The sequence below is a fragment of the Pimephales promelas genome, chromosome 21, assembly GCF_988280905.1.
Source record: "Pimephales promelas chromosome 21, fPimPro1.hap1.1, whole genome shotgun sequence".
NCBI lineage: Eukaryota > Metazoa > Chordata > Actinopteri > Cypriniformes > Leuciscidae > Pimephales > Pimephales promelas.
This window is the reverse complement of record NC_142789.1, coordinates 1,930,015-1,944,582: the sequence shown is the minus strand read 5'-3', so window position 1 is coordinate 1,944,582 and position 14,568 is coordinate 1,930,015. Positions and strand designations below refer to the sequence as shown.

At 37.9% G+C, this 14,568-nt stretch overlaps 2 protein-coding genes across 3 annotated transcripts; both read right to left on the bottom strand.

Annotated features, from left to right (window-relative positions):
• Positions 1-179: 179 nt before the first annotated feature.
• LOC120473416 (THAP domain-containing protein 5) lies at positions 180-2,278 on the bottom strand. 2 transcript variants are annotated; one of them, XM_039663274.2, is made up of 3 exons: positions 2,169-2,278; positions 1,882-2,011; positions 180-1,049 (listed from the first exon to the last, which is right to left on the bottom strand). In XM_039663274.2, the coding sequence occupies exons 2-3, from the start codon at positions 1,947-1,949 to the stop codon at positions 509-511; spliced, it is 609 nt and encodes a 202-aa protein (XP_039519208.2). In that variant the 5' UTR covers positions 1,950-2,011; positions 2,169-2,278; the 3' UTR covers positions 180-508. The 2 variants fall into 2 exon arrangements, with proteins under 2 accessions (XP_039519208.2, XP_039519207.2); XM_039663273.2 differs by lacking the exon at positions 2,169-2,278 and having other exon boundaries at positions 1,882-2,151.
• A 2,038-nt stretch (positions 2,279-4,316) lies between these two features.
• Positions 4,317-14,058, bottom strand: ddx19b (DEAD-box helicase 19b). The gene is made up of 12 exons (XM_039663278.2): positions 13,708-14,058; positions 13,294-13,348; positions 13,132-13,179; positions 12,867-13,002; positions 12,372-12,464; positions 12,188-12,290; positions 11,989-12,103; positions 10,148-10,325; positions 8,432-8,669; positions 6,552-6,714; positions 6,255-6,446; positions 4,317-4,809 (listed from the first exon to the last, which is right to left on the bottom strand). The coding sequence occupies exons 1-12, from the start codon at positions 13,762-13,764 to the stop codon at positions 4,748-4,750; spliced, it is 1,440 nt and encodes a 479-aa protein (XP_039519212.1). The 5' UTR covers positions 13,765-14,058; the 3' UTR covers positions 4,317-4,747.
• Positions 14,059-14,568: the final 510 nt, after the last annotated feature.

Genomic DNA, 14,568 nt, shown 5'->3' with positions numbered 1-14,568 from the left:
GGTTCAAATACTAACGTTTTATCTGCACTAAAGCGTTGTTGGCCATGTAGCTATAATATAATTTAAATTAAAGTCAAATATGGAAAGCAACGCATTGACTGTAAGACAGAATAAAATAATAAATGAGCCTTGTGTAATACCTATATTGTAATATTATTTCAATGAACAGATAACAGCAATTCATTTGCGTTTTATTTTATAGACTTTTTTTCTGGACAAAAATAAATCAACGGCCCGAGACAATTTACTTGTGCGTGTTCAATATGTTTACTGACAAAACAATGTTCTGATTGTGTTTGCTGCACGCTATTAACAGGTCCAGTGATTTGGATCATGGGGAAGAGAGGGCCAGAGAGACCACAGGGTCACTGGTTTGGACTGGTTTGGTTTGGAATGGTTAGAAAGTCCCTGGATGGCCTTGATGGAGGGTGTGAGGAAGCAGTGATGCGTCGGGCAGTTTTCCCAACACCGCTAAAGAAAGCCTTGGTGGAAACAAGCAGCTTCTCTTTCAGATCATTGACAACTGAAGAGAGAGAGACTTCACTTTCTGCTTCAGTCTTCTCACTCTCTGCTCTTGAAGCTTCAATTGTTTCTTGCAAGAAAGCAAGCAGCTTTCAGCATCTGACAACTTCCTCTTTAGAGGACTGAGGGAATCTTTGAGTGTGTATGCTCCGTGATCGGCAGAATGGCTGCTGCCGGCTTCACCTATCTCGGCTGTCTGTGGTTCATAGTGAATGCCACTGTTGTAATCATGGTCAAGACTGAAGTTCCTGCGTATATCAACTTTTGTGTCAAAGTCGTCCTCTCTAACCGTTGTGTTCTCACTGACGCTTACTCTGGTGTGCCTCACCTCGACCTTCACCTGGCAGTGGGGGTAGAAGATGGTCGGCACCGCGTCTGGTTTGAGTCTGTTTCGTTCCATGTCAGTGATGATGCAGTCCGGCGTGAAGTGAAGCGAGCAGAGGCGAGAATACTTGTTTGGTGTCCAGCCCTTTCTCTTGACATTGCGTATCCACTTCTGCAGCCTTTCTTTATCATTGAAGGGGAACCTGCAAAAGCATATCACATTGATTGTTCGAATTAAATAAATCAACTGCAGTGACAATGCACAAGCTGATCTGTCACTCACATCCAAACAAAACAATAAAATGTGGCTTTGTTGGCATAGGCCAATTAAAATTGGTAGAAAGCATTCAACTGGGCACTATAGGCTATTGTATTACACACACCAATATGAATGTGCATACAGACATGCACACACACTATATTCACAATTTTTTTTTTTATTATAGCAGTCATTCACTTAAAATAAACCTGTTGTTGTGGCATGAGTACCCCGGTTTCTCTGCAGCTGATGATGAGGCCGAACCAGCACATCTGATGCAAGCACACTTTGACTAGTTCATTTTAATTAACATTTTATATATTCTCTATATTGACAAGGCCTTTTTGGATGTTGGTTTATAGCCTTTGTGAGCACTTGAGCTTAACTGAGAGTTTGTAGACGTTTAAGGCTGTTGTGTCGACCTTGATTTATTGCAATATTAAGGTGTTCAGCTTTATTTTGATTTGAGAAAATGAACATGATTCCTCATCTTACAAATCTCTCAGCTGTCGAGGTCTACGTGCACCTTATTAACCTCATTCGTTATGACTAAAATACTTAAATACTGTTGAAAACAGATAGCCTACTCTAAGACTTTTACTCAAGTTGTATTGGAATTGGTGACTTTTTCTAGTGGATTATTTTTTTACTGTGAGGTATCTGTACTTTTAGTCAAGTATGGTTTTCGAGTAACGTTAGTCTTTACCCCTCTGTCAGGCCTATATGATTCAAATAATCGTAACCTTGCATTATACTGATGGAGACACTGGACTTACCTGAAAAAGCTTAATCCGGAAGAAGAGACTTGTCTTTTAGAACATTTGTATGCTACACAGCAAGACATGTTCGCAGAAAGGGAATAGTCCAGCACCCAGTAAGCGTTTCTCCAATGCGGGCCGCCATTAGCTAGCAAGCCATCAAATGCTGTTAGCATCCCATTGACTCCAATTCATTTTGGCGTCACTTTGACAGTGAATAACTTTAGATCTGAGGCGTTTAAAATTTCAATTTGTCCATTGTTTATTTCTAAAGAAACACGACAATGTATAAAAGTCTCAATTACCTTGTATCTTATGTTATGGTCCCGTAGAAGCCGTTTTTGTAAAAATAGGCTAACGATTGCGTCATAACCACGCGACTCTGTCGCACAGTAGTGCTAGCGAAAATACCGTGTAGACAGGAGGAGAAGCTCGCAGGCAATCTTTTACCGTCTATGAGGCAATCGGGGGGACATATCCTTACTGTAAACCATAGGTTAACTGTATACTACTGTCTTACTACACTGCACTATGTCACTCATTTACTGTTACTTTTACACTAGCACTACCTGTACTTTTTTACACTTTTGGTTAGACACTAACTGCATTGAATTGTCTCTGTACTTGTAGGCTGCTCTACACATTTACAATAAAACTACATCTAGTCTAATCTGGCATTTCCTCAGTAAGCCATTCTATCGTGAAGTTCTAAAACATAAGTAATAAAAACACATGACATTTCTGTCAAAGTATGTCTACTTGAAGTGTTTACTGTGTGTCGATAATAGATATTGAATCATTTGGTTGATAAATAAATATATTTTACTGTCTATGGGCGGATTATGACTGGTCACATCACCTGTCAATCAAACTATTTATTATTGCAGCTCAGAGATGGCATGAATGCATTTACACTGCCATGAGATTAATGGGTTTCAATTGGGAATTAAAGAGATAGTTCACCCAAAACGATAACTCTGTCTTCACTTACTCTCTCGTGTTTTTAAACCTGTATGATTTTTTTCTTCTATGGAACATAATGATGATTTGAGAAATGTCTCTGTATTTGTTCATAGCCTACTAAGTCGATGGTAAACACAACAGTTTGATTGCTTCAATATATCTTTTGTCTATATTTTATGTATTTTAACAAATGTTATCCTTAACATTTAAATATGTATAGCCTAAAGTAAATTATATAGACACTATATAAATAAAACAAATGACAAAGATACTTAGATTCATAGTTTTATTCTACCACACATCATTCAGGCATCAATATGCAGCAAACCTGAGAGGCGCTGGATCTGTTCGTTTGACCGAGATCTACACACACATTCCTCATCCTGTAACGTCCAGACACACACAGTCTGTCATAACACAACTTTCAAAGCGATACATACTCTTTTGTCATCAACAATAAGTTGAGGAGGTGAAATATCGAAATTATTAATAATTTCAAATGGCAGATTTGTCATCTGTAAATGCATGTTTGTTGATAACCAAAACAAATCTTTTGCATGTAATAGACATTGTTACAAAAGCATCGTGAACATGAGACACATCACTGTGACCAGCGTCGTGGAAACATCAATGAATAGTCCTCAAGCATTATGGTTATTTCAGTAACGTGAGTAAAAAAAAAAAAAGTGTAGCAATGATTATGCAAGAATGTGTTTGATATAGATGACTCCATTTATTATCTGATGCAACACCAGGTTTCTGTGTTGGTTTCTACAGTCCTTTCATTTATCAGACTTGTTCACAAGAAAAAATGCCCCAAAAATAAAACCCTCTATTTAATATGTCAAATATGATTGACAGCTTGAACCAAACTGAGACAGATGAACAAGGCATTTGATTGATCAATGTAGTATCTCATCATCAAATAGTCTTCCCTTCAAAGATGCGACTGACACACTTTACCCCAACGAATATACGTGTATAATGTAGCCGAGTAGTGTCGGTTGGTTCAATTAAAACATTCCATAATATAAAATCATTTGCTATGTCTACCCTGAAGTATGCAGTGAGATTGTAGATGCCTTTGACATGTTTAAGGCGGCTGTAAATGGGAATGTGGCACAGCCTTCTGCGGTTACAAACCTGATCGCTTACAGTTCAATGCAGATGGGGATCACACATAACTGCTCTCATTACACTGCATCTGTTGAACATGCCAACTATTTCACTCTTTGTACTTATTAAATATGCATGACAAGATCATCACAATGAATAGACCATGCATTAATCCAAGTTGAATCGAGTACTGACAAACCCAATGGAGGCACAAATCTTTGGCTTTTTTATGATTTTAGACTAACAAAATGACTTTGGCATCTTTTCCTTTTAATTCAAAGCCAATAACAGCCAGCATACTTTCAGTGGAAATGTTTTACGTCGTGAGGTATTGATTGAGTATTGATGAACAATACGATAACAGCAATCTCTCATGATTGAACAAACCCTGCATTGTGTCTGTCACAAAATCAAATGTAGCATACAACACAAACATACTTGACCAAACATTTTTTTCCAAGACATACAACAATGTATACTTTAATACAAAATAAAAGTCCATGGTTTGGAATCCCATATTAAAAACCAATATAACAGTCAGTGTAATTTCTTCCACACTTGTTGTGAAGGCAGGCTGTTTAAAAGGTGCATGATGCAATGGTTAATATTGAAAGGCATGATCCTTGTGTCGGTCCCCCGGGCCGCTCATCCTCCTACACGTTTAAGAATACACATTCAAAATTTATTAAGAAGTACAAAGAGTGAAACAAGATTAAAAACACCATCTGAGATAAAACTGCTGCACATGTAAACATCCTCTCTGGCACAGCGCTTCCAGTCCTATCAGAAGAACAGAGACGGACGCTCAGTTAGCGATCTTCTCGATTTCGTCCAAATCATCCGTGTCCAGCTTCTCGATTTTCTTATCTGTAGAAGACAGACAATTCAATTAACCCACATCCAGAACATGGCAGATCGACATATATGAACAGAATGGACCAAACGTTAAAGGGATACTCCACTTTTTTTTGGAAATAGGCTCATTTCACCACTCCCCCAAGACAGTTTCTGGTCGCATTGACTTCCATAGTAGGAAAAAAATATATACTATGGAAGTCAATGAGACCAGAAACTGTCTGGTTACTGACATTCTTCTAAATATCCAAAAAAAAAAAAAAAGCTGAATTGATTCGAAAACGGTAAAACTCAACGGTTTAACTCTGGGGGAGTTGTAAAATGAGCCTATTTCCAAAAAAAGTGGAGTATCCCTTTAAAGCGTCAGCATGCAAATTAATATGAACACAAACTTTTCTATTTTAATACGTTGTAAAATGCATTTTATTTCAGTGATTTTAAACTTATGGCTCAAAAGAACAGCATTTATTTGAAATACAAATCTTTCATAATACTATAAATGATCACTTGTGATCAATGTAATGCATCTAAATGTCCTTGCAAAACAGCTTGTAAAAAATGTAAATAAAAGTGTCAAACTGAGCATTGCAGCTCAATTTTGTTCATTGATACTATTATATTAATAATATTAAATTCTTATGTTTCATAAAGAACATATTATGGATTTAACATTGGGTTATTAAGTGACTACCTTGTGTTATTGTGCATATCCTTTGACTATACTTTGAAAAGCACATATTATTATTATTATTATGACACCTTCATAACCATGACATGTCTTGAATATGAAGTAGGGTTTATGCATATTTATGACAACTGTCATTAAGTGTCTTTCGCTCAAAAATGACATTTTGAATGCTAATATGACATTATGTCAAGGTGTCATAACAAAGACATCTTAAACAAACCAATACATCATAACCTGTCAGTGTCTTGGTCATGACAAGTTGACATTAAATGAAGTTAATCTGTCATATGGTTGGCTTTGACATTGGCTGTCATTGGCTGTGGTACTAATTGAATTTGTCATTAAAAAGTTATAATGGCTTCATGACAGCCAATGTCAAAACCAACCGCCTGACAGTTTAATGTAATGTTAACCCATAAAGCTAGGTGCTTTCTTAAGTTTGATCATTCATCTGCTATGTCATCTTTATGACAGGTTGTGTTGTCTTAGTAATGTCAAGTTGTCATGAGAAAGACGCTGACAGGTTATGATGTATTGGTTTATGTCAAGGTTTCATAAAGACATCTTAAACAATGTCATATTTGCATTAAAAAGGTCATAATTAAGTGAATGACACTTAATGACAGTTGTCACAAACATCCTTCATATTCATAAAATGTCATGTCATGATTATGAAGGTGTCATGTTAGTCTTATGCACACCCCTTCAAGTAAAGTGTTACCAAGATTGCTTTGAGTCGTTAAATATGGGAAACGAAGGTTGAACTTACTGAAGTGCTCCTGGATGCGGTTGAGGATGTTCATGCTAAATCTGCTGTCCACCATGTTGATCGCCAACCCTCTCTTGCCGAACCTCCCCGTGCGCCCGATTCTGTGCAAATACGTCTCGTTGTCAGGGTTGCCATCCTTATCCACAGGCAGATCGAAGTTGATGACCACTGAAACTTGCTCCACATCAATACCTAGTAGAAAAAACGTTTGCGGAAGCAGCAATTAGGCAAATCCGCTAAACCTGACCTAAGAGTCGGACACCTTAGTCGCGATGTAACAGGTAAAATGACATTCACCTCTAGCACAGACATTAGTGGTAACAAGGACTTTCTCCTTGCCGTCACGGAACCGCTCGATGACCGCTGCCCTCTGCTCCACCTGCATCTCTCCGCTGAGCAGCGCCACCTGGTGGCCTTCTCTGGACAGCTCACCTGCCAGCCAGCCCGCCGTTTTCCTGGTCTGTGGTGGAAAAATCACAGGCATTAAACTTAGAAATATGTATGCATTACTTTAGTTAGGCCAATAAAAGGTGATTAAAGGGATACTTCACCTCTGGAAAGATGAATGTGTATTTAAAATGGGTCATTTATGTAGAAGAAAAGTGAAATTATGTTTGAATTTGGAGCTTTCTAGACTGAGAAAAGCGAGAAAATGTGTTTTTGGCTTATGTGGATGAAAAACAACAACTCCCAGAATGCACCTGATTCACTTCCCTAGGAGGCCACGCCTACCGGTAACAGAGTAGCAGTAGTTGAACAACAAGTCTAGGCTACTAGTGAGTCTCCGTGATGAGTCTGCCTGAAAATGAAGATTTTCTTAGCAATGTTAAAACGCACATCAACCGATCACTTGTTTAGCGTTCATGTAAACACTACATTCAGACTCACCAATCGGAATGAATTCAGTTAGATTGAAACAAAAGCTGCGCATGTAAACAATGAATGGCGACTGCAGAAAGCAAAAGCTGAATCCCGGACATCGACGGCCGGACATGTCCGGGAAAAAGAGGACGGTAACCGCTACTACTCAGCTTTCTCCACAGACCAAGAGCCTGCTAGCTTAGCTTCCAAACAAAGATGGCCGACACTATGTGTTCATTCTGTGAGTGAGATCGCCCTCTATGGGCGGGTTGAGGACATGCGGGACATGGATTTTTTCCAGACCGTAATCCTTAAGTTAAATTTACTACTTTTTAATACCTTCAGATTTTTTTTTAAAACCATCACGACACTGAATTGCAAGTGTTAACCAGCGACCTTTCTATTACACAGATTTTGACATTTATAACATACAAAAATGAATAGATTTAGAGCACGCATTCCATTTTTATGTTTAGTGGATTGCATTTGCGACCGAAGTGCATTAGCTCCCATTCAGTTGACATTGATGTCTTTTTACACACCAAACAATAGAGGGAATGCATTGACATCACTTTCCCGCCGGTACAACCCACCTCGACCTGACTGAGTGGCAAAAGATCTGCTGCGTGACTGGATTTAATAGGGGAAACTATTAAACGAAAATGCGACTAAAACTAACAATTTGATCAATTTAAACTAATGTTGGACTCAATATAGTTGGACTCCTAACAACTTACTAAAGATCCAGTGATCCATGGATATTGACATGCAGCCAGCAATCGTGTCGCCTGACATTTATGTTTGCCTGATTTCAATAAAAGGGAAATAAAAGCAATATATAGATCTACATGGGCTAAAGCAAATTTGCCTGTGAACGCTTTATATAAATACAATATAGGTAGGTCTAAATCCGGGTGATCACTTATATCAGGGTTATATAGCCTCTATATATCGTCATATCGTCCAGACAGAGATGAAAGATCTTTGATTGTGCCCAGATAAGCTAAAATCCATATTTATACGGACTAACGCAAACACAAAATAGGACACCTGATAGTCTGAAAAAAATACCTAATTTTTAAAAAATAATACCTCTCAGACTACATTCAACACTTTTAATGGCCTTAAATTTGACAATTTTGATTTATCACTTTTTAAAACCCCGCGGACACAAAAAAATACATAATTCTCTCGTCTCAGAGGGTTGAAAGCACGGTAATTCGAAAATACTACAGGTTTCCTACTAATACAAAGCTTAATGCTAAATCCTGAAGTATCCCTTTAAATAACTCCTAAATGAATGATATTGTACTTACGTGGCAGAAGATCATGGCCTGTGCGATAGTAATGGCTCCATAGATGTTGCACAAAGCCTGGAACTTCTCCTCCTTGCTGTTGCAGATGACGTAATATTGCTTGATGGTGTCCAGAGTCTCCTCCTCACGCTTCAGTTTAATAATGTTGGGGTCAGGAACGATCCTCTTCGCAAAGTTCCACACAGTTTCTTCAAATGTGGCCGAGAACAGGAGCATCTGGCAAGTTTTAGGAAGCATCCTATAAAAAAAACAAGGGAATACTTAATGCAACTCAAAAGATGTTAACTCAATTAGTGCAATTTTTAAACACATTCTCTTAACCCAGTTTATTGTTGACTGATTAGTGTGCCATTCGTTGGTTTTATCTTCCCTCAAAGTGAAAACAGACAGCATCTAAACATCGAGAGTTGGGGGCGTGGCGACTGTAGTGGGCGGAGCCAGAGGGTGTGTCGCTGGACGCAGTACATGTTGGGTATCAACAACCAAAAAGAAATTTCCAAAAACCGTGGATTTGATAATACGTACGCATTTCGATTCCGCTTATTGGTTTCTGACTTTGGGACGTTCACATATCGTGGTTTTTGCGCATGCAAATTCGTTATTTCAAAAGTAGGCACGCCTCTGCGAGACGAAACCACCTGACCAACTTTTCAAACCAACTTTGCAGAATGCCGCAAGCGCACCGCAGGTCATGTGACAAAAACCCAACCGACCTTCCATAACATGGAAAGTAGGGATGGGCAACGATTAATCGCAAATAATCGCATCCAAAATAAAAGTTTGTGTTTACATAATATATGTGGGTGTAGTGTGTATAATTAATTTTTATATATAAATACACACACATGCATGTACATATTTAAGAAAAATGTGTTATTAATATATCAAATATTTATATATAATATTAATTGTGAATAAATATATATATATGCACATATTTCTTAAATATATAGATGCATGTGGGTACTTTACGTCATTAAACATTTACAGTTGTTATGATACACCGTGGATAACGTGAACACTTGTGTTACGATACAAAAACTTAATTGTTCATCAGACGAAACAAAGGCATTTCATATTCACATGCGTGTAAGCCAAGGCAAAATTGCATATAAAATTAAGCAATATTCGAACAGTAACTTCAGCATTCGAATATTATAGATTTTTTTTAATATTCGAATTTCGTTCCCACAGGCCTAAAGCATATTCATCAACAATAACTCAGTAATTTCAGCTTCAGAATCATGAATATTGTTATTCTGGTGTCTCCATTGTCCTTGGGTTACAAGTCCAAGTCTATTCATTTAAACCAACACTGTAATATCAAAGTTAGCATTTTAATCAATTTTTGTTAACCTTTTACCAAATGTCTTGGAGTATCGCAATATTATCATATTGTGAGTTCAGTATCGTGATATGCTTCAAATCTTGACATGAGACTATATACAGCGTCACCATGCATCTATTCAGAACAAAATTTAATACACCCATTTACAGTGTTTACTTCGATGTGTCCAGTGTAGACAGCCTCAAACAGCTGTGGCGCGTCATGTCAAAAAATGCTTATTATAACGCTCTTTACCAGCGTTACTCACTCATGACACACAGCAACAACAAACTATTGCTAATATATTCGGCCTATTGAAAGCAGCCTGATGAGATGCGAGGTCTTCGGCCACTGTAGACATTCAGCAAACTATGAGGGAAATCACGTACCTCTGGATGCGAATGCTCTGGTCTTGATGGCCCTGTGTAGCGATCATGACATCAGCCTCGTCCAGCACAAACACCTTGATCTTCTTGGGGTCGATGAATTTAAGCTTTTGGCACCAGTCCAAAACAGTCCCCGGAGTGCCAATCACGACCTGTTCCTGTAGTCTTGTTCCCCGCTCCACTGGACCAAACCACACACACACACACAGCTCAATAACATGCAGTTGTACAGTCACACCACCAAAATATCAACTATTGCATAATCCGAAGTAATAAATATGTAATATCCTTTGCCGGTGACATCATGGACATCAAAAGCTGCATGATATTGGAAAAACTTGGCATTGATATTTTGTTTTTCTGCAATATTAAGATCACAGGACTTTTCAGCAGATCAATAACTATTAGGGCTGGGTATTGACACAAATTTCACAATTCGATTCGATTTCGATTCACAAGCGTACAATTCGATTTCGATTCAATATCGATTATTTTGGATATCAGTAACAATAAATGGCAAATTTTCTCAAGGAAATCAAATCTCTTAACTAATGCTGTAAACTATGGGAGTCTAGTTGTAGCCTATAGGCTTCATTAGCCTAATATGAAGGTAATAATGAACTGTTTTGTAGCTATATAAACACTTAAATTACACTTTTATTTATTTTTATAATAAGAAGATTATATGAAATATAAACATTTAAATGAGTTGATGTGGGTTTTCTGAGGTAAATATGACACATGACATTGATTACAAGCTGTTTAACTGACGTCTTTCCACGGTTGAAACGCTGATTGAGCGAATCAATGTGACATGATACGGATTTCTTTTAACACACTTTCAGACGCTCATTCATGTTTATTTGGCGCTGTAACTGGTATTATTGAGCCGGAAGAGAGATCAGCGCTGCTGCTTCTCCAGAGCGATCTCACGCCACAGCGCCAAAACGCTATTTATGTTTTTGAATTTCTAAAGAAAATGGACGTAATTTGAAAAATGACTTTGTTTCATATCAATATTAACAAAGGACAAAGATTATTGCGATTTTTTGGATGCGCGCAGCCGCGATACAATGATCCATTCATTCAAATGAAACAGGATGACTAATCAGATTTAAGAATCGATATCGGTTCGTAAAAATGAGAATCGATTAATATTTACTACCCAGCCCTACTAACTATATTTGGGGAGAATTAATCATTCTAAAGTGAATAGGATTTTGTGGAGGAAAACATCCGCATACAACTTATTTAACGGAAATGTACTTTTGCACTGACGACTTTGATTGCAAAATTGTTGTAGGACTGAATGATTTGGGAAAAACTTGTTTATATTTGTGTTTGTTTTTACCAATAACCAACTAAAACCTCTTAAAGTAACCATAATGAACTTTTTCACTCTCGAGTTCATAGGCCACATTCCTGCCGTTTTATATAAATTCATTTTATTGAGATTGTTACATAAAAATATTAAACCAAATAAGAAACAATGTACTACTATTTCTACTGTAAAAAAGAAAAGAAAAAAGTAGTCAAATTAAAACAGTTATATTTACATCTTAATTTTATTTTCAAATGGATAACCATCAAGCTTTTATTTTGACCCGTTGCCGGCAAACACATTTTGCGCTCTTAGTTTCAGAATGAAGCGTCTGAAATGGGTAGAGCATTATTTTAATTCAATCGCAGCCTGCACGATTTGACAAGCACCCTAAACCATTTCACCGATTTTAAATATATATATAGAAACAGCCCTAAAAGGGGTCAACAACTAAAATTCTGAAAGTCAAGAAAATGAAAGAGTTATGAGGTAAACCTTTATTCCAAAATATAAACGCACTCACATTTGTTTCCTCTGATGGCATACACTAGTTGGACTTCTGGGTAAAACTTCCCCATCTGCTCGATGACCTTGCCGGTCTGCAGAGCCAGCTCATACGTGGGAGACACACACAGACACTGGCCAAAGAGAGAGAGTCACTTTAACACTAAAGCTTTATTCTACATGCATTTCACCCACTGATTCTCCCGCGTTGCACATACCTGAGGCCATTTGTTTTCAGGGTCCACGTGACTTAACATGGCCAGCACAAAGGCCGCCGTTTTCCCCGTGCCTGACTGAGACTGAGCGATGAGATTCTGTGGACTGGAGCGGGAGAAGGTGTGCGTTCAAACTCTGCTCTCGTTAGGATGAGGATGATGAAAATACGTTAAATACAGAACTTACGGTTCTGCGAGCATCATGGGTAAGGCGGTCTCCTGGATTTTGGAGGGCCTGTTGAAACCCATGGCGTACACTCCTTGCAACAGCTGAGGTTTTCTGGGAAACAAAGGAAAAAAAAAAAAGAGTAAACACACACCAAAAGCGTAAACGCTGCCATCTGAACCCTGGTGTGCATCAAAAAAAGCAGGCCGAGAACCGTAATGATGGTTCTCTGTCCCCTTCCAAACAAACTCTCGTGAGGTTTGATAGACAAATGATTGCAATGGATCAAAAAACAACAAAAACAGGACATGATGTCACAACATGCGACCCTAAAAAGGACTATATACACTCAAGCATACATGTTTTTCCAGCACAAAAAATAAATAAAAGCTTTTCAGCATACTTGTTTTTCTCGTCATATGTTGCCCACTAGACACACACACCCTTAGCGGAGATCTGTGTTTCTCCAAGTATATCTTAGTTGATCAATAAAGGTGTAAAACCAGTCAAACTCACAATCGCAGCTCTTCGAACGACTTGACCGAGTACAGCGGAGAGTTCGGATCCCTCTGGAGGACTTCCACTTGATTGGTGGTGTTCACTAGATTACTGCGGATCAGTTTATTCAACAGTGACTGCGCTGCCTTGTCGTCTGCAATTCAGATCAGTTTTAGTCAACTCCCATGAGGAGAATATACACACACACACTCAAACCAAACTGAACTTAGATATGAGAAGACAACAGTGACTATGTGATGATGCAGTCTATATCATAAATCACCTTTATCATCTTCCTCAGGTTTATTGTCGGTTCCTTCTGTCTTTGCGCCTTATTAATAAAGGGAAGAAAAATCAACAACCTCATTCATCATTGAAATCCACGAGCTCGAAACACAATCTCACTTAGCAATGCATTCAAGTATTGAGGAACAGGCATTCTTACCATTTGCTTCAGCTTTCGGCTTGTCCTCTTTTTCATTTATTTGTAAGCTGCTTATCTGTTAATTAAAGTGAAATTACTTTTTACTATTGCATGCGTGCGTGTATTCACAGCTTTAAAATGGCACTATTACCAATTTGTCGAGGATATACGCAATACAAGTTACAGAAGAGAAACTAAAATATTAGTAAAGTAATATTACATTATTATTATATTACAGTACATCACAAACAAACACGCACGCACGCCCGCCCAAACTGATCTGAAACCAGGTTAGCATGATTTGTGTTGTTACTGTCACAACAGCTTTAAAGTTGATTGATTACAAACACCTAAGTGAATTGTAGTTTTGTAAAATCTTTCATTAAATTATTCAGTTTCATTAATTATCGTGTTCAGTTTGAGGTTTCAACCCACCGATTCCGCAGCGGCTTCTTGTTCATCGACAGCCTGGGCCCACGAATCTGTTGCCATGTCCTTACTTGTGATTAAAACGTTTTTCCTTAAAATCGGGAGTCGATGATTTAACAGTGGACTTTTAGATCTAACGGTGCATAAATTATTAATAAAATTAAACGAAAAGGACTTGAATGCAACAAATTCATACAATGGCGTGTGGCGGTCCTTGCTTCTTATGGGCTCACACTCACACCTCCGGGCGGAAACAGGCTCGCGTGTACATGGTTCCTATTAAACGTTCCGCTGGCTGTACGGTTAAAATCACCATGAAATCAAAATGGTGAAATCAAAAGCAACAATCAAATGTTGCTGTTGGTTCAAAACTTTTAATGATTTATTGTGCTGTGTTTACTGGCACGAGGGCGGGGCAACCTGTCACTCAAATGATATCGACCAATAGCAAACCACAACCATCCAATTATTGTTTTTATTATAATGCATCAAACAATAAACAGATAAAAAAGACAGAACAGATATAACCTCGACAGAAAAGAAATCACATCAAATCGTTATGTAAAGTTTCACATAAAAAGAAAAGAAAAGTTTAAACACATACAGACGAAAAGAATATGCATCAGTGGCATTACCAAAAAAGTTTTTCGCACACACACACACACACACACACACACACACACACACACACACACAAAATCAACCTAAGATACTTGTTGATACTTTTTTGATACTTTTCTTGTTCGACAAACCATTTCACTCGAATACGTCACAATAAGAAAAGACTATCATGCTGACTTTAACTACAATGCTTCTGTTTAAAACTGGACGTGTTGATTTGTAGGCCTATCAAATATCAATATATTT